This window comes from Pygocentrus nattereri, chromosome 12 (assembly GCF_015220715.1).
Source record: "Pygocentrus nattereri isolate fPygNat1 chromosome 12, fPygNat1.pri, whole genome shotgun sequence".
NCBI classification, from domain to species: domain Eukaryota; kingdom Metazoa; phylum Chordata; class Actinopteri; order Characiformes; family Serrasalmidae; genus Pygocentrus; species Pygocentrus nattereri.
Genome location: NC_051222.1, coordinates 9,111,950 through 9,135,257, shown reverse-complemented (window position 1 = coordinate 9,135,257; position 23,308 = coordinate 9,111,950). Strand labels below are relative to the sequence as shown.

The following is a 23,308-nucleotide window of genomic DNA, read 5'->3' as shown; positions in this document are numbered from 1 at the left end:
CTTTCAGTACCTCGGAATCACAGGCAGTCTGTAGAATTCACCACCGTGGCAGTATGTTCAGGATCTGTGTATTCTAGGACAGTCTGTTCTGTTAAGGGTATTTTTGATCACAGCTGTGCAAAACTGATTAAATCAGGAGGAACAGCCTGTCGGCAGCCTGGAGAATTGTGTTATACCTTTTTCCCAAATTCTGAGCTGCTGAAAGGTTCACTATTGTGAGCAGCGGCGGTGAATCCAGGGCTGGATTCCGACAGATTTTGATCATTTTTCCTCCTCAAACAGACCTGATTCAACTCGGCAGTTAATTATCAGGTTTAGCTGTTGTTTCAGAACAGAGAAATCAATAAACTGTGCTGGACGCCGGCTCTGTTTCCCACTGCTGTTGCAGAGTTTGCAGGACTGCTAATTTCCATTTATTGCTCAGATCCTGTCTTTCTAATTTGATGGCTCATGTTCCTGTAGGTAAGTGACTCAAATCTGTCATTAATGCGAATGATGTGTCCTGAGTGAACGCATCCTGATCAGTAACATCATGTGAATGAACCATGAACAACAAACTGACCAGCAGAACGAGCCTTCGCCGGGAAGATCATCTGCCCTTAAAAGCTGGTTATTATCAGAGCAAGATGAAGGCAAAAAGGGTCAGATGCTTTGCTTTTGTAGTGTTTACTGGCAACACCTTCCAGTTGGGCACTGCTGCCATGTTAACACTACATGATGGTGCATGTGTAGTGAAAAAACCCACAGGACACCATAGCAATGCTGTAGCAACACCTTAGCAACCACCTGGGACACCAAGCACGGCACCTGATATAACAGCAATGCCCTCGCAACACCTTAGCAACCACCTGGGAGACCATAGCAATGCTGTGGAAACAGCTTAGCAATCACCTGTGACAACATAGCAATGCTGTAGCAACACCTTAGCCACCAACTGGGACACTATAGCAATGCTCTAGCAACACCTTAGCAACCACCTGTGACACCACAGCATGGCACCTGATAATAACAGCAATGGCCTAGCAATACCTTAGCAACCATCTATGATGTGACCGCTCTCATTGAGGTTGCATGGCCATGAATCTGATATAAAAAGATCAGATTTGTGTATAAACACAGCTCCGAATACATCACGGTTGTGTCAGGTTATCCTGATAATGTCAATGTAGCCTAAAGGAAGTTGTGGAAATGAATCAGTTTATTCAGCATTTTTTCTTTGATTTAATAAACATTAAGTTGATTCGAGATAAGCCTGTTGTATTATCCACATTAACAACCACCTGGGATAACAGAAAGCCACTTAGGAACCACATGGAGCACTGTAGCATTGGCCAAGCAACACCTTAGCAACCTCCTGGAAACCATATCATGGCCTAGTAACACCTTAGCAACCATATGGGACACTGTAGCAATGGCCTAACGCCTTAGCAACTATTTATGATACAATAGCAATTCTCTTGCAATACCTTAGCAACCACCTGGGATACCATTGCATAGCCTAGCAACATCATAACAACAACCTGGGACACCATAGCAAAGCTCCACCAACACCTGAGCAACGACCTGGGACACCAAAGCATGGACTAGCAACACCTTAGCAACCATCTATGATATAATAGCAGTGGTCCACCATAGCAACCACCTGGGACACTATAGCATGGCCAAGCAAAATCTTAGCAATCACCTGGGAGACCATAGCATGACCTAGAAACACCATAGCAACCACCTGGGTCACCATAGCATGGCTTAGCGACACCTCAGCAACCATCTGTGATATAATAGCAATGCCCTTGCAACACCTTAGCAACTACCTGGGAGACCATAGCATGGCTTATCAACACCTTAGAAACCATCTATGATATAAAGGCAATGCCCTAGCAACAAAATAGCCACAACCTGGGACACCATAGCAATGCTCTAGCAACAGCCACGCAACTACCAGGGACACCACAGCATGGTTTAGCAACATTATAATAGCTATGCTCTTGCAACACCTTAGCAACCACCTGCTATATCATAGCAATGGCCTAGCAGAACCTGAGAAACCACAGAAATGGCCCAGCAACATCTTAGCAACCACCTGGTACAACATGTGAACACCTTGGTAACCACCTGGGATACCATAGCAATGGCCTAGCAAGACCTTAGCAACCACCTAGGATTTCACACTGACAGTTTGGTCAGGCCAACTTTTTGAAGTTTGTTCACAAAGTTTCATTTGTTTTATGACTTTAAGTTCAAGTGAACACCGATTTCAGGAGGATAAGAGCAGGCAGATTTGCAGGCCTTGCTGGGGTTAAGACTTTCTGCAGAGGAAGTCTGATGTTGTGTCAGTGCCTAAAAAAACCCTGATGTCCAGCTGATGTCCAGCTTTCTGGACTGAAGTTCTGGCTTCAAGAGTAGGACACGTTTTCAGAGAGTGGTGCTTTGCTGTGCTTTTACAGCCACTGCAGTTTTGCATGGTCAGTGAAAGAAACCTCACAAATCTCATGGCAGCTTTTTTGCCAGTGAATCTACATCAGATCTACAAAGAGTCGTTCCAGTGTTACAGAATAAATGACCCCTGCAAAACCTCAACTGTGAACACTGACATGCAAATCTGCTTGGCTTTGGCTTCCTTGACCTCTGAGGGGGGATCATTATTCAAGCACATCATCTTTTTATTGAAGTGGTCATATCGTCTCAGCAGGTGAGCAAATTCTATATAGAACCTTTTCGAAACTGGTTCTATTAAACACCAAAAAAAGGTTCTATGATTGTTACGATAACAACATTTAACTTGCAGTTTGGAGTTCATGGTGCAGCTCTGACATTTTGCATGGTCAATTTTCACTAAAGTCTACATGGTCATAGCTTACTAAACTGACCCAGTGGCCATTAGTAGCCATAATAAGATCAAAGGTGCAGGTGTTGCTATTTTGAACTTTTGTCTTATTCGTGGGAGTTTCTAAATCGCAAAATACTACAAGGATATTACGATAATAAATCACCTAATTTTGTAGACATAACGTCTTCATTTTTTTAAAATCAAGATTTTAAATAATTACCTTTTCTTGATGTTGGAAAAATGACTTAATTTCAGGCAGTTATTTTGAAAATATCTCAAAATAATTCGACTTTTTAAACTTATTTTTTTTGCTTTCTAGGAAAACAGTTAAAATATTGAAAAAAAAGTATTATTTTCAGATGAAAAGTCAAACTTATGACCATATTAGCCCATATTTTTGACCTATTATGTATTATATGTTAATTATGAAGTTGCAACTTTCTAAAATTGACCATCCCACCCAGCGCAAATGGCCTGTAAAATAGTGTCTTTTTTTAGTAAAGCTGCCATGATCTCACTGCTAACCAAACCTAAGAAAAGGTTTTTTTCCCTCTCAGGAATCTCTCAGGGTTCACTCTCTGGTGCTGGTTCATTTGTATCCACTCTTACAAATACCCTACTATAAATAAGTATAACCATGTTTTGGAACGTCTTGGCACGTCCACATGAAACTTGCAAATGCCAATCTCACTTCTTGCGTAGGCTCCGGGCGTTCGGGGTGGAAAGAGGGTAATGATGCTGTTCCATCATGCTGTAGTAGACAGTATTACATGCCATGGAGTCTCACTTTGGTTTGTCAGCTCCTCTTTTCAAATGAAAGTGATGGGCGTGTGGGATCAGCCCTCCCTCCAAACCACTTGACTATGCTGTTATTAAACAGGCGAAGAAAATGATCTCGGCTGCCCCCCCCGCCCCCCCCCCCGATCCTGCGCTCGGAAAACGCACTGCTCCCTCAGTCCCTCAGGGGAGGATTCCAATTTGGACAGATACAAAAAGTCTTTCATCCCTCTATCAGTGAATCTTCTAAACTCAGGAAATAAGGAGGACGGGAAATGAACGCATGTATTGCATTTTGGCGTTTGCACTTCTTTTCATTTATTCCGTGCATGCTTTTGTGTACTGCGCAATTTTCTTTTTCTTTTCTTTTTTTAAAACTTGATGTGAATGTCAGCGGCTGCTTTAGTAGTCTGTGGAATTCATGTGGCTGGCAGCTTATGTTCAAAGCAAATTTTCCTATGGGACCAAGGAAGTGAATTTGGGAGCAGTGGGAGGAATACTGCGGCTTTGAAGGTACAGTTTGAACACTGTTTTCTTATTGTGTCATTCAGGAGTAACCCCACTTGTTAGGTGACCAATTTTAGGTTGACCTCCGTGGAGTGGGTGCCTGACTTGAAGTAGTAGCAGTGGAAAGCTGTACAGTGCAAAGCATCCATTAGCTTGCTTCTAACCATCAACCCATCAGGCCAGATTCATTAAACTCAGCGGTAACAGTGCCACTTCATGCAAAGTGTGCGGCTTATCGAGAGCTATTCATTAAGTCACTGTAGTGGTGATCAGCGTGGAGTCTTTCTAGCGCCTGTCTCCTCGAGAGCCAATCAAAATCCACATGTAAACGTCCTCAATGGGCCTCGTTCTCCAATATCTTCCCAAGTTTGCTCTTAAAGGTGTTTTTGAGAAAGCACAGAACTGTTCTCTCCTTTGTGTGTAAATTCTGTTCTTACCTAAGAACAAAACCCAGAACAAAAACCTGGCGAATGTCAAAACCTTCGTAAAAACCGCGCAAGTGGGTTTTAAGAAGAAATTTCTTCTTAAGAACGGCTGGCGAAAGAGGCCCGTTCAAATTAAAGACACATGTCAAGTGAAGCTCCAACTGGCTGCCAAAATGGACATGATGAAATACATGACAACAAAGAAAGAAAGACACCAGAATTCTCAGAAACAGAGCCATGAATTGAACGGGAAGAAGTGCTGATAAACGGTAGTAAATTGTTTGGTAAGGACGCTTTTGACTTTTAATCAAGAAACAAAGTTTCTATATCATATGGTGTTGATATTTTAAAAAAGATGACATTTAGAAACAAATCTAATTAGAACATCTTACAATTACATCTTATGTCTTACAACTGAATTGCAGGAATATTTCATCTTTCCCTGGTAAGAATTCAAGCCTTTACCAGTTCATTAGACTTGCAGGAACAACTTTTACTAACATCTTTTAATAATTTCGGAACTATTTTTAGTTCCTAAGATGTTGCTAAGCAATGCCAGTGTGTCCCAGGTGGTTGTTAAGGTGTTGCTAGGCCATGCTATTAAGTTATTAAGTGATACTGTTTTGATCCCACAACCGGGGAAATTCCATCTCCGCATTTAACCCATCCATGCAAGTGAAACACCACACACACACACTAGGGGGCAGTGAGCACACTTGCCCAGAGCAGTGGGCAGCCCTATCCACGGCGCCCGGGGAGCAATTGGGGGTTAGGTGTCTTGCTCAAGGACACCTCAGTCATGGGGATTGAACCGGCAACCTTCCGGTCACAGGGCCAGTTCCCTAACCTCCAGCCCTAAGTTCTCTCAGGTGGTTGCTAAAGTCTTGCTACCATGCTTTTTTAGTTTTGGAAATTCTTCTTCTTTCATGAGAAAATGAGCCATAGCAATAACTACTAATTAAGTAAATGAAGGGTGGTCTCTAACTTTTGCACAATTTTTTATATCATTTACAACTGATCCAACTATAATTGTATGTCTTAAACTACTCACTCACAGGCTTTTTTTGCCCTGAACTTGGATGGTCTGGGTTTCTTATCTGGCCCACTATCAGGCTTATCAGGTTTATGTGATTAATGAAGCTGGTTCACTGACACTGTGCACTACCTCTGCAACCTTCTCAAGTATTTCTGAAAGTAAAGACCTACTGGATCTAGGGCAGTAATTTACAGTGCAGGGTTTCTAAAGTGGTCTCAGAGCATTATTTTTCATAGCATGTGGAATATTTTGGCATAGCAGTGTTTTATGGATCTAATGTAGCAAAGTATTTACAGTAGAGTGAAAAGTCAGACACCTTTCACTTATTTCATTTCCATTCAGAACAGCCATTATGTACTTCTACATTAAGTAGGTTCTTCGGGAACAAAAGCAGAAAACATATTCAACAGGAAAGTGTCAACAACTAAATATAATATAAAACCTTTCTGTATTTAGTGTCTCCACAATTTGCCACAATTTGTTCAGGTTTTCAAACAAATCTGCAGGGCTATTTTTCCACACCTCTGAAGTTCAGCTTTAGAAATTCGTTTGGCATTTTCTGCTTTACAATCCAAGTAATCCCAAACACAACACCTCATTCAGCGGATATGCTCAGGTCTGGACTCTGTGGTGGTCAGTCCATTTCTCAGTGAGGTTCTTCTAGAACAGCTACACATCCTTTCAGACCCATGGCGCCAGATGTCTTCTCACAGTGGAAGGATGGACAGAAACACCCGTGGATGTTTTCAGATCTGAAGCAGCTTGATCTCCTCCTCTCTCTCAGAGATGAAAGCTTTTATTGCTGTTTATCTGATGGGGGCAGTTTTGGTGTCTATCAGGTCTTCCAGGTGGTTGTTAGGAGGCCCATTTTCTCTGTATCTTTTGCTAATGTTTTGAACCCACTGAAAAATGAATAAACTGTTCTTTTCACCGTACTGTATATTGTCTACAACTGATCCATACTAGAACTGCATGCCTTATGGAACCTTTAGTTTGCATCACCCACCTCCTGGATTGCCTGGAAGGTGAGAGCGATCCAGAAAAACGGCATCTAAAAGCTGAGCATGGGAACATGTGCGATTATAACGTGCTAATGTACAGGGACATCCATCCTGAACGGACGTAATCCAGACTCGTTTGCATGTAGCGTAGCGCGTGGACGGTCCTGCTTTATTTCAAAACTGAAGTATTCTGCGCAAGACTAATGCACGTCCAGTGACTGGATTAAAACGGGCGCTTGTACACGTGCGATACCTTCACATGCAGACGCCAAACGCACAGGGTAAAGGTTAATGCGCACACGGACATGCTTTTCCCTCGTATCCCGAACACCTAACAAACTGAACGAGGAACGGAAGGACTCAGACGTACACAGGCTTATTCACAAACGTGTTCCTCAGCACACAAGGAACATCAAATCAATGGAACAGCCTTGCTAAGACGTGCAAAACGACACACACACACACACACACACACACACACACACACACACCGACAGAGTGCATAATCACACTCTAGCGGTGCTTGGCTGACGCCCTGTTCAGTGGTTTGAGAGTAATCGAATTGGAAACTTAACAGCCACGGGGTCTCATTCCTCACCACGTCCAAAATCTATTACTGCACTGCTGCACTCACATTCAACTGACTTATTTATCTATTTGCTGCTGGCATGTTCTAAACCAACTGTGCATATTTCTATGTTTTGTACTGATGTATGAACTTTTTATAAACCATGGCGTTCTGCTGACGCTGAATCCGAACTATTGCATAAACATAAACAATGACTATGTTTACAAGCACAGGGCAGCCTGACAGAAGCACAATTCGGACGGGGGTGGGGTGATGACAGTTTACAATAAGACGTAATGTTTATGACCGATTCGAATGGGGTGAAGCACCAGGGGTGGGAGGGGCTACTTGATTTGCACACTGCCTTGACTCCAGGAAAGAGTACACACTTAAATATGATGGCTCTTCAAGGGTTCTTTGATAAAGAAAATGGGTCTATAAAAAAAACACGAACACTCAAAAAAGCATTTCGCTGCTGTCAAAACAAAAACCCTGTATTTCCACTTTTTTTCCCCATGTTTTTCACTTTTGACGTCATTTGAAAAGTCCCTTTACATTGTGTGGAAATTTCACGACAAACGGACCAAAAGAAACGGCCCAAAATGACTTGGAAAAAACTCTGGCTCCTTTTACTTACATTAAAAGTGCAGTTGGTTTTTTCCTTCTCCTGTGAAATTACCATTTTTTAGATACAAGGTTTTGTTCCGACAGCAATTTGCATGATTAAAGAGTTCTGTACCTTGTGAAAACGTACTTTAGATTGATGAAGAAGTGCTGTACATGGTTCTTTACAAAGCCATATTAAAAAAGGTTCTACATAGCACCAAAAACGGTTCTTCTAATATTACAAGCTTGACATCATAACAATAGAAGAACCATTTTGGTGCTACACAGAACCCTTTCCAGAAAGGATTCTGAAAAACACTGTATACAAGAGTTTTTTGAGTGTTTGTGGTTCCATATATCTAAAGAACCCTTGAAGAACCATCATTTTTAAGCAGGTAGCAGGCACGTCAAAACATTTCTTTTGTTATTCCATTTCCAAAAACCATCCGTCATGCTGTCTTGAGTGAATGCAGTATTAATTAGCATTAATATTAAAAAGTATTAATATTATCATTGACATTAGCTTGGGAATTCACAGCTTTAATTGAGTCAACATCACTGCAGGAATTCGAACACTGTTCTGTTATTGTTTATAAATTCAGACCAGACGAAAATCAGGGCGGGACTAAAATCGCTGAGAAACAGCAGGACAAACTGACATTACCCCGTATGCCCATGTACAACCGAGTACAGCATAAGTTAATAGCCTAAAGCAGGATTCCTTTCACGTGGGGGGTGGTATAATTCGAGTTTGCCACAGGACGTCTGTAATGCTTATGACCAAATCGCACTGAGTAATAAATCTCAGTCTAAAGGACAGACATAGGAGTGGCTACTGGGTTTATGCACTGCCTTCATGCACTTCTCAAAACATGTAATGTCTTGAGTCTTATGGGAATGCATCATTCGCATCATCATAAGCATCACAGCCAGCGGTCAGCATCACTGAGGAAAATCGGTCCTTTTCTCCTGTAGTCTTTTAACATTTGAAAGTTCTGAGACATACACTTTAGGTATGTTACCCACAGAGAACACAGGTAAATGCTATGCACAGCATATTGCAGATGTCGGAAGAAAGCCTTGTATCTCCATTTAGACGTTTTTCAGATTTTGACATAATTTGAAAATACCTGTTACCCTATATGATACCCTGTATGTACATTTTCTGATGAATGGACTGAAAGAAATGACCAAAAATTCTGGTTCCATTGACTTGCATTAAAAGTAAAGTAGGTTTTTTTCCTTCTCCTGTAAAGTTCCCATTTTGGACAACATACGATAGTGTTTTGTTAGAATAATATACCCTAGACTTATTTCTAGTTTGATTTTTAGAACGTGAAAGGTGCTGAAATCTCTACTTCTGTGCAGTTGGTAAAAAGGCTATGACGGGACTAAAGTCATAGAAATGCAGGTAAAAATCAAACCACCCCACCTCCTCATGTAAACCTAATCCCATCTGAACAGAGCTTAAGGAGCTAAATTAAAGCCCTATTCGGGCTGCATTTATCTTCTTGAATGAGGTGGGCTAATGTAACTTTTACTGGAGTTTCTCTGTGTTTTTAGTGCCATCCGAATTGCTGACGAGCACTAGAACTCGGCTCACATCCAAATAGCCCAAACTGTTCCAGTGAAAATGCATCCCCAAAACTTCTCTCAACCTTCTGAAACCTCATCCAGGTCTTCAGTACGGTCACACAGATTTGTCGATGTGGTTTAGCAGTGTGACTTACTGTGAACTATAAAAATGAACAAACCTGCAGGCAGCCACTTTAGACAAGCCAAGCCTGTGTTCACAAACCACCTCAGGATGGCGGAGAGCTGATTTAGAACTTGTGGCAGAGAACGTCATAAATATGGAGTAATCTGATCCAAGAACAGTCCTGCTTCATGAATACTGAAGCAGCGGTGATGTTTTGTTCCTTTTTATAGCTCAGAGAAAGTCATACTGTGTCCTTAACCACATCAACTTGACTAAGAGGCTTTAATGAAGACCTGGACGTGGTTTGGGCAGGTTGGGGGAAGTTTTGGTGAAACATGTTGGGTTATTTGGGTGACTACTGGGTTCTGTACTGAGTATTTGTTAACAATCTTAGCCTCTTAGCTCCGATTTTTAAAATAAAGAAGCAAAATATGGACTCCAGACACGTCCTACGTGTGGGTTAAGTAGAAAAATAGGGAAATTGGGTTTTTTCACCAAACAATTCCTTTAGCTTGATTAAGACCTTGGTCAACGACAATTGAACTATCCGATCTTTTTCTCCGCATGTGACACAGATGTGCGTCAGTGTGAACAGATAAACACACTGAATCTGACATTTTCAACTCCAATTTGAGACGCTGTCATAAGTGGTACTGAAATCCCACCCGTCTCCAATATGCCATCCGTCTCCATCCGTCTCCAATGCGACTCAGTCTGAACAGCTAGATCGGAATTCATGCGACTTTAACGTCAATACAACTCGACATTCGTCATCATCTCGTGCTGCTGAGACTCGAACACTTAGGCTGGTGTTTCTGTAGCAAAAAAATTAGAAGAGACTCATCACAGCTGAAGAGACTTCGAATGAAACAGCCGAACATGGACACAGTTTAAAGAATCCGAGGACACGAACCAAAGAAGTGGCCGAGGCAGAATAACGTGCCCATTTTACGGCGAACTCGAACACATTCTGGGTGATGAGTCCAGCTGCCAACCACTGGAACTTCATAATCGCTCCTGTGATGCTGACGAAGACGAACCTGAAGCTCCAGGAGCGAACAGCGTTCACTTGCCAGCCATTATTGTTTACCTCTGGACGAGCCACGTGAAGGATTGCTCTTGGCTCGTGCGCGTCGGTTTGGGAGCGGATCTGCTCAGATTGACGTCGCCTACAGATCACATTCAAAAGACAATGTGAACAGCCAAACAAAAGAATTGGATTTGGTGAGAAAATCAGATTTGGGCCACTTTTACCTGCTGTGTGAACAAAGCCACAGACTAATTTGAAACCAGTGACGTGACCCAATTACTGGATATCGTCTATCTGATTATGAGTCATTGCATGTTCTGCTTGTGCTCTGGAGATGGCAAGATATGGAAGCAGTTATTCTATACAACGAGCTGTAAAAGTCACCATCACTGAGCGGCTTTTCAGCATGTTTAGGAAGCTATAACTGCATCTCTGTACGCGGCGGAACGAGTGAGAGAGTATGCGTCTATAAATATTGCGCACATATCTTTTTCCGTCCCAGTGCAGCCCAAATCATTTCAAATCAATACGCATGGCAGAGCGAAGGAGAGAGTAACACTCAGCCTCAGTGCCTGACTTCATTACATCACAAGACTGTAGAGCAGAGACCCTGTTTTTTTTTTTTTTCCTTCCAAAGGAGCAAAACATTCAGGAGAGAACTAGTAGGATCACCAGGTCTCTGCAGCAAGTCTGTCGGCTAATTAGCAACTTACACTGTATTCCTACTATGCAGCCAATACGAGGTGAAATGTGTATTTCTAGTCGCGTTTGGTCACCTGCTGACACTTTATCCCTTTAAGGCTGACGCAAAAATGTGTTGTGATCTAATAAAACCTGAAAACTTGTAGATTTTTATTTAGTTTGTGCCACCAAATGTGAATAAACATATAGGTCGCACATTAATGGCCTTTCATTGTTACTCTTATTAAACAGTTTATCCCTCTGAACTGTGGTTGCTCAGAAAAAAATCACAAAAAAGGCAACATGGAGCTTCTTTTATACAGTGATAGAAAACATGATAGCACCTGTTTTTGTTCCACCAGAGAGGAAGCCTCAGAGAAGGCCTAACGATCACTATGCACCAACAAATACAAAATACAATCTACAATTTTTAGTTTAGAACTACTTTTTATTGTTAAGTTTTCGTGGGAAACAAAACGGTTACATTCTTCAAAGAGCCAGCAGAAAACTAGCTAATCAGGAGTGGTTTTTCTCCAATGTATCTAGATAGATACGTATATCTAGGTGAGCTCTCCGGTTGGTTAGGACTTCAGGAACTGAAGAGAAGTCCTAACATGTTTAACTACCAATGTAACTACAATGTGACAAAGGAATCAACCAATCCTGTTTCAATCTCAAAATCAATGTCATGAGAAAAAAAAAAAAACATTACTCCTTCTGGAAGTTCTATATATGTCCCTGACTGTGGATACAAAAAGAGTCACTGGGAACCTGCTAATGTGTCTCTAAGAGGCTTCAACTAAAACATGAAATGCCTTTTAGAAGCTGCAAATGTCTGTTCAATCTAGAATGACCACATAAAATGTTGTGCGAACTGCAGTTAGCTTAGCACTAAAAGACTACTAGAATCCCATGGGGACGCAGGCAGAAATTAGCGTTACTGTAGAGGTGGGTTTTTCCTTCATGTTTTGAATATGAGTTTTGTCATTTATGACTTGAGTTGAGGGCCTAGCTCTAACAGTGATGCTTCACCATCCTTCCTAGGAGACAATCTGATTTTAACCAAAAATTCTGGTGCACTCTGAGACTAAAATACATTATTTAGTTTATTGAATTGTACAGCTACTCAAATATATGTGCATTATGTCAAAATTAAGTTAAGTGATACTTTTTTGATCCCATAAACGGGGAAATTCCACCTCCGCATTTAACCCATCCGTGAAGTGAAACACCACATACACACTAGTGAACACACACACTAGGGGGCAGTGAGCACACTTGCCCGGAGCGGTGGGCAGCCCTATCCACGGCGCCCGGGGAGCAGTTGGGGGTTAGGTGTCTTGCTCAAAGACACCTCAGTCACAGACTGTCGGCCCTGGGGATCGAACCGGCAACCTTCCGGTCACAGGGCCAGATCCCTAACCTCCAGCCCACGACTGCCCCCTAATATTGTACTGTTTTCTAGATATGTTGATTTATGCATCCATTGAAGAAAAAAAAAACATTCTAAAAACTCATCATTTGTGTACTACTAGTTTCATGTGCTTGGGCCCCGGCGATTGCCACTTGCAATATAAACAGTCATTTAGCTCTCATAGGGCTGCTACATCAACCAATCCAGTTTGAATTTCAAAACTTTTCATGAGAAAAAACTTTTAGCCCTCTGGAAGTTCTAAGTACGTCACTGACTATAAATACGAGTGGCAGTTTCTAGAAATGGACCACAGCAGCAGCATCACTGTGAAAACTGCCAATACGCCTCTCAGAAGTTTCAAGTAAAACATGGAACGTCTATTAGAAGCTGCAAGTGTCTGTTTAATCTAGAACGACCAAATGTTCATGTGAACTGCAGTTAGCTTAGCAGTAAAAGACTACTAGTATCCCATGGGGACCCTAGCTCTAATTAGCATTAGAGGTGGGTTTTGTCATTTATGGCTTGACTCTAACAGTCATGGTTCACCACTGATCTATTTTACAAGGTCTCTGACCACGTCTCTGATGAGATGTTGGTGAATGAATTAAGGATGAGATGAATGAATGAATAAAGGAAAATGCTGGGTCTCGGGGTTGATGGAGCAAAACGTCTACTTGACTGTTAAATGGTTACGGTTGGGTTTATTTCATTTGCTAGGCTTCAGAACATGTCCTTTCACTCTATGCTGGATCTACAGCTTGGACCATGATTAAAATATCACTTTAAATGTTTGGTTGTGCTCATTTTATTGGCCGCACTAGGCTATAAGCAGTACTATTATCCAGTAATTACTAACTGCCACGGGAGCCGATGACTCAAGCTTAGTGAAGCTCTCAGTGAGTAAAGCTGCTCTAGAGCATTTGAGTGTGTAATAGTTGTGTGTGAGGATGTGTGTGTGTATGTGTGAGTGAGAGAGAGAGAGAGAGAGAGAGAGAGAGAGAGACACTTACTAGGTACTCTGTTGATGGCTCGAAGTGGTCTGAGAACCCGGACAGTTCGGATCGCAGAGAAACTAACGTTGTGCCCATCCAGAGAGTACTCCAACATCCTGCGTGCAAAAAAATACACAATCACTTCAACAAATAACTACAATAAATACAGTTAATACAATTAATACAATTCAGTGACTTTAAGGGTGAATTCACTGCAAGCTGCATGTACAATCTTAATAGAAAGTCACCGCTAATAGAATATGGGAAGCTCTGAAGCAGCTCAAGACAATCATACACAATGGCAAGCGTCAGCTGGTGGGGTACAAAGTCCCCCAGCATTAGGCTGTAGAGCAATAGATCTACGCTCTCTTTAGCAATGAAGCTGCACCCAGTACCTTTGGGATGAGTTAGAGTGAACCAGAACCAAACACCTAATATCACTCCCTGACCTGACTTTTACTTTTGTTTTACGTTTGCTGCAATCAAATCCTCACAGCAAATGTTCCAACCACAGCAATCACCTCAACTAACAACCTTGATTTCTTTTTCTTTTTCACCATATTTTGCCCTGTATATGCACAGACTATCTTAATTATGCATGTTTAGATGTAATTTGCAGAGTGATTGCAAAAGTATCTTAAGATTTGTTGATTTTACAATAAATCGATCAATACAGGTTTTACTCTGAATGTGCTAAATGTTGTAAAATGTCGTTTTCAGTCACTCCATATTTTCTTGTACAGTTCTGAATCATATCACGGCTTATGTGAATCTTTCCATCCCTGCTAAATTTGTCGAATTGGCTACTGAAGTCACCAATGAAAACACAAGTACTCGACTTAGTGGCCAGTCATTGCATTTTGTAAGATGAGGAAACCACAGAGGTTTGACTTACTGAGTCAGAATCTACCAGGTCCACTCGAAAGGATATGCAGAGAATAAGGGGACAGGTAATGCAGGGAGGAATGAGTGCAGATCAGTGAAAGACAGAGAGAGAGACAGCGAGGAAGTGAGAGAGAGAGAGAGAGATTATGTGCATACTGCAGTGCACACTGGGTGATCTCTGGGATTGCCTGGTAGTAATTGTCATTCATGAGCATATCTGTGACACATCGACTTGACATTAGGACTGGAACTGACATTAAAACTTGAATTGACATTAAACACACACACACACACACACACACACACACACACACACACACACACACACACACACACACACACAGATAATGGGGCTCTTTTTGGCTCTTTTGCAGCACTGCTTTATGATTGGCCACTCACCCTGCCATGACGATAAAGAGGTCCAGGCGGTTCCACGTGTCACCAAGGTAGCACTTCGGGCCAAAGACTCCCAGAGCCACCATCTTAACCACCATCTCCACAGCAAAGAAGGCAAAGATGAAGTCGTCAAACGCCTATAGGGAGACAAACCTGCTGTCACTGAACAGAACAATACAGAAAGACGTGCTAAGGCCCATATGCCACATTTTTCATAGACCTTAATTTTTCCTCCTGAGGTCCGCTTTAAACATTTCATAAAGCAAAAACAGACATAACTAACTTGCATGACTGTTTTCCAACTTGTCTGTCTTTCTTTAGAAGAAGTTTTGAAAACTCCTGGAATGAAAGAGTTCAGAAACCAATTCTCTGGTGGCATCGTTCCTAGAAGAAAATGTGATTTTAACCAAAAATTCTGGTGCCTTCTGAGACTAAAGTACAGGTGAACCTGTACAGCTACACAAATACACGTCCATCACGTCAAAATATTGTACTGTTGTCTATATATGTTGATTCTAGCAAAGTCAAAAGGTCATAAATCTCACTTGGAGACTCTGCATCCATTACAAATAAAATCCTATCATATGTGTTTTACTTGTTCCAAAAGGCACACAGTGTTTGGACCCCAGGGATTGCCACTGGATGAACATGGTCATTTGGCTCTCATAGGGGTGACGACAGTCCTAAGAAATAAGTGTTTTCTACATCAATTTCAGACAATTTGGCTGCTAACAATGACAGTTTACATGTTTACCTTTTTGTCGAACATCGTTAGACAGTTATTGAAGAAATTTAAATATGGAAAACGAAGCAAAAACAAGGGTTTTTGGTGACAATGTCGTGGTTCTGATGGGCCAGTGAAAAATAAATAAATAAAAAACTACGTGTGGGTTGGTCAAGAGGAGTTTGATGGGTTTTGTGACATCATGTATTGAAAGTGGGCTGTTTAGCAGCTGAATTTCTATATATGGACTCTGTGGATGAGGTTTTAAAACTGTAGCTTTAGTTTACACACATCCACAAACACAGTTTTATTTTAAAAATATATGATGGGTAAAAAAGGAAAACTCGATATGGACACAGTGCACAGCCTTTTCTGGCAAATCTCAAAAACGTAAACATGTTTCATGCAAGGACAAAACGTTAACCTTAAATCATATTGGTCTTATTTTCAGATTTTTTTGGTATTTTGTTACAGCTATATGAGGGGACAAAATATTTATCTGAATGCTTTAATTACTTTGGATAGTTCAACAATATTAGTTTAATCATGGTCCATCACAGGATTCACGAAAAATCACAAGATTTCCACTCGGTTCCCAATTTTCATCACCGGTGAGAGCAACAGTGGCTACATGTTCCAACCAGTGAGTGCATGCATCATATATATCATGTGGACAGTATTTACTGAGTTCAATGTGTTACTGGCCTTTAAGGACCTCTAAGTAAGTAAGTTCTGATTGTGTCTTATGCCAAATGCACTCTGGGCTGAAACGTTCCTTAGAACTTCAGTGTGAGTGGGCGGGGCTTTTGGACCATTTTTTATTTGATCGTTAATCATGAAATTTGCACACTGTATAAAAGGCAGCTGTCTTTTTCACATGCTGGAAATGGGGATGTGTGTGTGTGTTCTTGTATTGCTATATTTGTGAGGACCCCGTGTCCTCACTATGACAGGAATATATGTAATTTTTGTGTTTGCGTTGCTTTCACCACAATTACTTTCTAAATTTGAAAATGAAAAGAGCAGAAAATTTGTCTTTTGGATAGTAAGGTTAGGGTTAGACTAAGGTTTAGGTGTAGTATTATTTAGCTACAGTAACACAAAAATCAATACGTCCTCATATGTATAGCAAGACAAGTAAGTGTGTGTGTGTGTGTGTGTGTGTGTGTGTGTCTGTGTGTGTGTGTGTCTGCGCACAGCATGCAAAAACACACAGGAAAAAAGAGCACAGGGGCACACAGCCAAAACCCAACAACTAAAATAAAGACATTAAACCTAATAAGGGCTTTGCTGCTTCCTACTGTACCTGCAGAATGCTGCATCTCTCCGAGTGGCACTCCAGGTCCTGGCAGGGCTGGAACATGCCGAGGGTGACGCAGTTGAGCAAAATCACCAGCATGCTGACTCGCTCAAACCAAGTAGAGCTGAGGTTAAGGCTCATAAAACTCCCATTAAACACACACATTCACAATGCGATTATGTTAAGGTACAATTGCAGCAATTCACAACAATGACACAGCAGCAAATACAGCGGCAACTGTTTGTGTTTCATACTGCACAGCAGCTTCTTTAGGATACATTACACATAGTTACGTTATAAGACAATGAAACTGCTGTGCAGTCTGAAAAATGAGCAAATTAAATCAGATAAAAAATTGCAGTGAACCTTAAATAATGTGCACAACACGACCAAACTGACTTGGTCATATGCAAGAGTTGCAAGAACACACTGCTGAAATTAAATATGAAATTAAAATAATGAAATTTGGGAATTCTCGGCACCATTCACCATTTCCATGTTGGTTTAATGGGGAAAAAGCATAAAAACATTAACAAAGCACATTTTCACGTTTCACAGTGTCTGCTTTTCAAGGTTGTAACTGATACACAGGCCTTACACTGGTGCTTTGTGGGTGGGGTTGCCTGTTCTTACGTTTATACAAATTTCCTCTTTGGAGGAGAATACAGAATGTAATGGTCCAGCAACACATTAACAACCATCCTGGGATACCAAAGCAGTGGTCCAGCAACACATTAACAACCATCCTGGGATACCATAGCAGTGGGCCAGCAGCACATTAACAACCATCCTGGGATACCATAGCAGCGGTCCAGCAACACATTAACAACCATCCTGGGATACCAAAGCAGTGGTCCAGCAACACATTAACAACCATCCTGGAATACCATAGCAGCAGTCCAGGATGGTATCCCAGGATGGTTGTTAATGTGTTGCTGGACCATTACATTCTTTATTTTCCTCCAAAGAGGAAATTTGTACCATAGCAGCGGTCCAGCAACACATTAACAACCATCCTGGGATACCATAGCAGCAGTCCAGCAACACATTAACAACCATCTGGAATACCATAGCAGCAGTCCAGCAGCACATTAACAACCATCCTGGGATACCATAGCAGCGGTCCAGCAGCACATTAACAACCATCCTGGGATACCATAGCAGCGGTCCAGCAACACATTAACAACCATCCTGGGATACCATAGCAGTGGGCCAGCAGCACATTAACAACCATCCTGGGATACCATAGCAGCGGTCCAGCAACACATTAACAACCATCCTGGGATACCAAAGCAGTGGTCCAGCAACACATTAACAACCATCCTGGGATACCATAGCAGCGGTCCTGCAACACATTAACAACCACCTGGGATACCATAGCAGCAGTCCAGCAACACATTAACAACCATCCTGGGATACCATAGCAGCGGTCCAGCAACACATTAACAACCATCCTGGAATACCATAGCAGTGGTCCAGCAACACATTAACAACCATCCTGGGATACCATAGCAGCGGTCCAGCAACACATTAACAACCATCCTGGGATACCATAGCAGCAGTCCAGCAACACATTAACAACCATCTGGAATACCATAGCAGCAGTCCAGCAGCACATTAACAACCATCCTGGGATACCATAGCAGCGGTCCAGCAGCACATTAACAACCATCCTGGGATACCATAGCAGCGGTCCAGCAACACATTAACAACCATCCTGGGATACCATAGCAGCAGTCCAGCAAAACCTTAACAACCACCTAGGATATCATGCCAGTGCTCCATTAACACCTTAACAACCCCCTGGAATACCAAAGCAGCGGTCCAGCAACACATTAACAACCATCCTGGGATACCAAAGCAGCGGTCCAGCAACACATTAACAACCATCCTGGGATACCATAGCAGCAGTCCAGCAAAAGCTTAACAACCACCTAGGATATCATGCCAGTGCTCCATTAACACCTTAACAACCACCTGGAATACCATAGCAGCAGTCTAGCAATACCTTAACAACCATCTGGAATACTATAGCAGCGGTCCAGAAAAACCTTAACAACCACCTGGGATACCATAGCAACAGTTCAGCAAAACCTTAACAACCACAAGGGAGAACATAGTATGGTGTAGCAACACCTTAGCAACCAGCAGAGATTTTAAGGTAATGGGTTTATTTAGCCAACTTAAAGTTCTTCTCTAGTTAATATTGAAGTATATTTGTGAGAACATTTTTAGGAAGAAATGTCCCAGAATTATTCATTTGCCCGTTTTTATTGTAGCTATTTTTTTTTAACCCTTCTTCCCTTCTTTTCAAAGGGCCCACATATTTTAAACCGCATATCCTTCTGGGTCACAGGTGGAGCTGGAGTACCAGCAGTCATTGGGCAGAAGGCAGGAAACACCCTGAATAGGTTGCCAGTTCATTGCAGGGCAGACACACAGACATACACATTTCCCTAGGGGCAATTTGGCTTGTCCAGTTGGCCTGACTGCATGTTTTTGGACTGTGGGAAGAAACCAGCGGACGCAGAGGCAGCCCATGCAGACATTACGCATGCTTTCCCTTCAGTAATGTTGATACAGTATATATTATGGATCTCTTACAGAACCAGAAACAAACTGGAATCTTTGACCTCTAGAAAGCTGCAGGGGTGCTCTCTCACTCCTCATTGCTCACAAGCAGCTCAACACAGAGTCAGACATTCATACAGAGGGTCAACAGTGTCCTAGTAAACCTGATAAAAGAGCAATCGTGAAATATCTATTGATTATATTCATTGAGATTTTGTTCCACCAGCAGAATGACCAGTAAAGAGCCTGCAGATATATATATATAGAGGTGGTTGGTTAGTGTGGTTAACACCTCTGCCTTCTACACTGTAGACTGGGGTTCAATCCCCCACCTGGGCAAGCACCCTACACTATACCAATAAGAGTCCTTGGGCAAGACTCCCAACACCACCTTGGCCTCCCTGTGTAAAATGATCAAATTGTAAGTCGCTCTGGATAAGAGCGTCAGCCAAATGCCGTGAATGTGTATATATATATATATACATCCAGTATCCGTTTAGAAGATAAACTCTGAAACCGAACTGCTTGAAAAGTGAAACATTTTTGACTTGCAATGTAAATATAAACATAAAATCTAGCGTTCTGCTGAAGCTCAATACAGACATGATACTCTTCATGCGGAGAAATGCCTACGTTGTGAAGATGTTTTGTGGCCTGAAAAAGGCTGAAGGCCAATGGCCCCCTAGCAGTAGCACCACGAGGCCCACAGGTTGAAAACCTGAGCTTTACTTCATGAACTTCACGTATTCATTCGGCTCTCACTGGCTGACCAGGCCGATCACGCAGAGCGTAAATTAGTTCTACATGGATAAAACATGTTACATCAGTGCAGTCGCTGTCTGAGGTTACTCGGGCCTATGGAGCACATTTCAATCAGGCCAATTAAAAACTCGTTTCTGAGTAGTGCTGAGACCGTCTGCATGATATGATGAGCACGGCGAGATTTTCTATGCTTTTCCATAATATCTGTACCACACCGCACTTCATCAGTAATAACGTGGTCCAAGGTCCTGACGTATGAGCAGGTTCTGCAAGGCTTTTGTGTAATAATGAGTGTACAAGGTATTGACGGCATTAATATACATTGAAACGTAGCTTAAATATACAGTTCCTCCTGGCTTCTGAATGGCTCTATTGTGCTCTGTTGCAGGGCAAAGCTATAAATCATGGATTCAAATCGCGAGCTAAAATGACGAAATGGGTGGAACGGGGTATAAAAAATGGATAGTGATGACTTTTGCAGATTAATTATTGACGTTGTTCACGGAGGACTCTAACAATGCGAGTCAGACTGTTTAAACGGACCAGGCGGTGTCCTCTGCCGAAATACCTGGTGCTCTTTTACATTAAGACATGCCTATTTCAAGCACACCTCTCTTACTATAAAACACACAGATTCAGCTCTAGTCTCACAGAGTCCTCGTCTCTGGGACCGCAGATCCTCCTTCAGAACAAAGGCACAGTGTTTTCTTGGCTAAATATGTTTGACATACACCAATCACACATCAGATGAACACCACCTCCCTGTTTCTGCGCTCATTGTCCACTTTATCAGCTCCACTTAATGTATAGCTGCACTCTGTAGTTCTACAGTTACAGACTGTAGTCCATCTGTTTCTCTGATACTTTGTTCGACCCCCCTGAGATGTTTAAAACCTCCAGCAGCTCCAGTGTCTGATCCACTCAGACCAGCGCAACTCACACTAACACACCACCACCACGTCAGTGTTACTGCAGTGCTGAGAATGATGAACCACCCAAATAGTGCCTGCTCTGTGAGGGTCCATGGGGGTCCTGACCACTGAAGAACAGGGTAATAGAGTATCAGAGAAACAGATGGACTACAGATATCTACATAGACATCCAGAAGGCCCTTCAAATGAGTGGGTTTATCTACGTTCAGGTGCACTCCTTGCTGAAACAGGTGCATTCACAGTGATGCAGCCTGCCTGATAAAGCAATGGGATGGACTGGGATGCTCTAGACTGCCACTGCCACAGCTAAATGGGTATAAAGGCTGTGGAGCTGCGGAACTACACACTGTGGAGTGAAGGAGCCTTTAGGATGAGCTGGAGAGTCATTTGTGATTCAGAACTAATCACCCAACATCCACTGGCTTTGGCTGAATGCAATCAAATCCTCACAGCAATGATGCAAAGCATTCCTAGAAGAGTAGAGGCTGGTACCGCAGCAAAGGAGGACCAGCTACCAACACTAGGGGAGGCATGCTATGCATGTTAATGTATTTTTTTTTCGTCGGGGGTCATGAGACGATACGCGCAGTGTATTGGATGATGTGTAAAATGTGTGACACTGGGATTTGCATTGCTTCACACCAATCATGATAGTCCTACATGTATTTGATGATGACTTTTTCTCTCAGAACTGGAAATAAATTGTTTGTTTAGCCTCCCTTGCATGAATCTGAAGCTAGCTCCTTGTTCGCCAGCCTCTAACCCAAACTTTCCATTTCTCTTTAAATCGTTCAGCTCCTACACAGGAGAGAGGAAAAAGGCACATCACAGCAACTGCTGCTCCATATGGGATTCAACAGCTACCAAGTGTCAAGTCTGAACGGGCAAAACAAGCAAATTTGATAGTAATGCTTACAGTCCACCTCTAAACAGCAGTAAAGTCCACCTCTATTTGGTCGTAAAGTCCACCTCTATTTGGTCATAGAGTCCTCCTCTATTTGGTCATAAAGTCCACCTCTATTTGGTCATAAAGTCCACCTCTATTTGGTCATAGAGTCCTCCTCTATTCAGCTGTAGAGCACACTTCTGTTCAGCAGTAAAGTCCACCTCTATTCAGCTGTAGAGCACACTTCTGCTCAGCAGTAAAGTCCACCTCTATTCAGCTGTAGAGCACACTTCTGTTCAGCAGTAAAGTCCACCTCTATTCAGCTGTAGAGCTCACTTCTGTTCAGCAGTAAAGTCCACCTCTATTCAGCTGTAGAGCACACTTCTGCTCAGCAGTAAAGTCCACCTCTATTCAGCTGTAGAGCACACTTCTGTTCAGCAGTAAAGTCCACCTCTATTCAGCTGTAGAGCACACTTCTGTTCAGCAGTAAAGTCCACCTCTATTCAGCTGTAGAGCACACTTCTGCTCAGCAGTAAAGTCCTCCTCTATTCAGCTGTAGAGCTCACTTCTGTTCAGCAGTAAAGTCCACCTCTATTCAGCTGTAGAGCTCACTTCTGTTCAGCAGTAAAGTCCACCTCTATTCAGCTGTAGAGCACACTTCTGTTCAGCAGTAAAGTCCACCTCTATTCAGCTGTAGAGCACACTTCTGCTCAGCAGTAAAGTCCACCTCTATTCAGCTGTAGAGCACACTTCTTCTCAGCAGTAAAGTCCACCTCTATTCAGCTGTAGAGCACACTTCTTCTCAGCAGTAAAGTCCACCTCTATTCAGCTGTAGAGCTCACTTCTGTTCAGCAGTAAAGTCCACCTCTATTCAGCTGTAGAGCACACTTCTGCTCAGCAGTAAAGTCCACCTCTATTCAGCTGTAGAGCACACTTCTGCTCAGCAGTAAAGTCCACCTCTATTCAGCTGTAGAGCACACTTCTGTTCAGCAGTAAAGTCCTCCTCTATTCAGCTGTAGAGCACACTTCTGTTCAGCAGTAAAGTCCACCTCTATTCAGCTGTAGAGCACACTTCTGCTCAGCAGTAAAGTCCACCTCTATTCAGCTGTAGAGCACACTTCTGTTCAGCAGTAAAGTCCACCTCTATTCAGCTGTAGAGCACACTTCTGTTCAGCAGTAAAGTCCACCTCTATTCAGCTGTAGAGCTCACTTCTGTTCAGCAGTAAAGTCCACCTCTATTCAGCTGTAGAGCACACTTCTGTTCAGCAGTAAAGTCCACCTCTATTCAG

At 42.3% G+C, this 23,308-nt stretch overlaps 1 protein-coding gene across 1 annotated transcript in view; it reads right to left on the bottom strand.

The window, feature by feature from the left end:
* cacna1hb (calcium channel, voltage-dependent, T type, alpha 1H subunit b) overlaps positions 1-23,308 on the bottom strand; it is a 172,969-nt gene that overhangs the window by 92,930 nt on the left and 56,731 nt on the right. The window contains exons 3-5 of the mRNA XM_017721012.2: positions 16,875-16,986; positions 14,848-14,981; positions 13,582-13,679 (exon numbers count right to left, since the gene is read on the bottom strand). Of these exons, the coding sequence (XP_017576501.2) occupies positions 13,582-13,679; positions 14,848-14,981; positions 16,875-16,986 (344 nt within the window). The remainder of the gene's footprint in view (positions 1-13,581; positions 13,680-14,847; positions 14,982-16,874; positions 16,987-23,308) is intronic.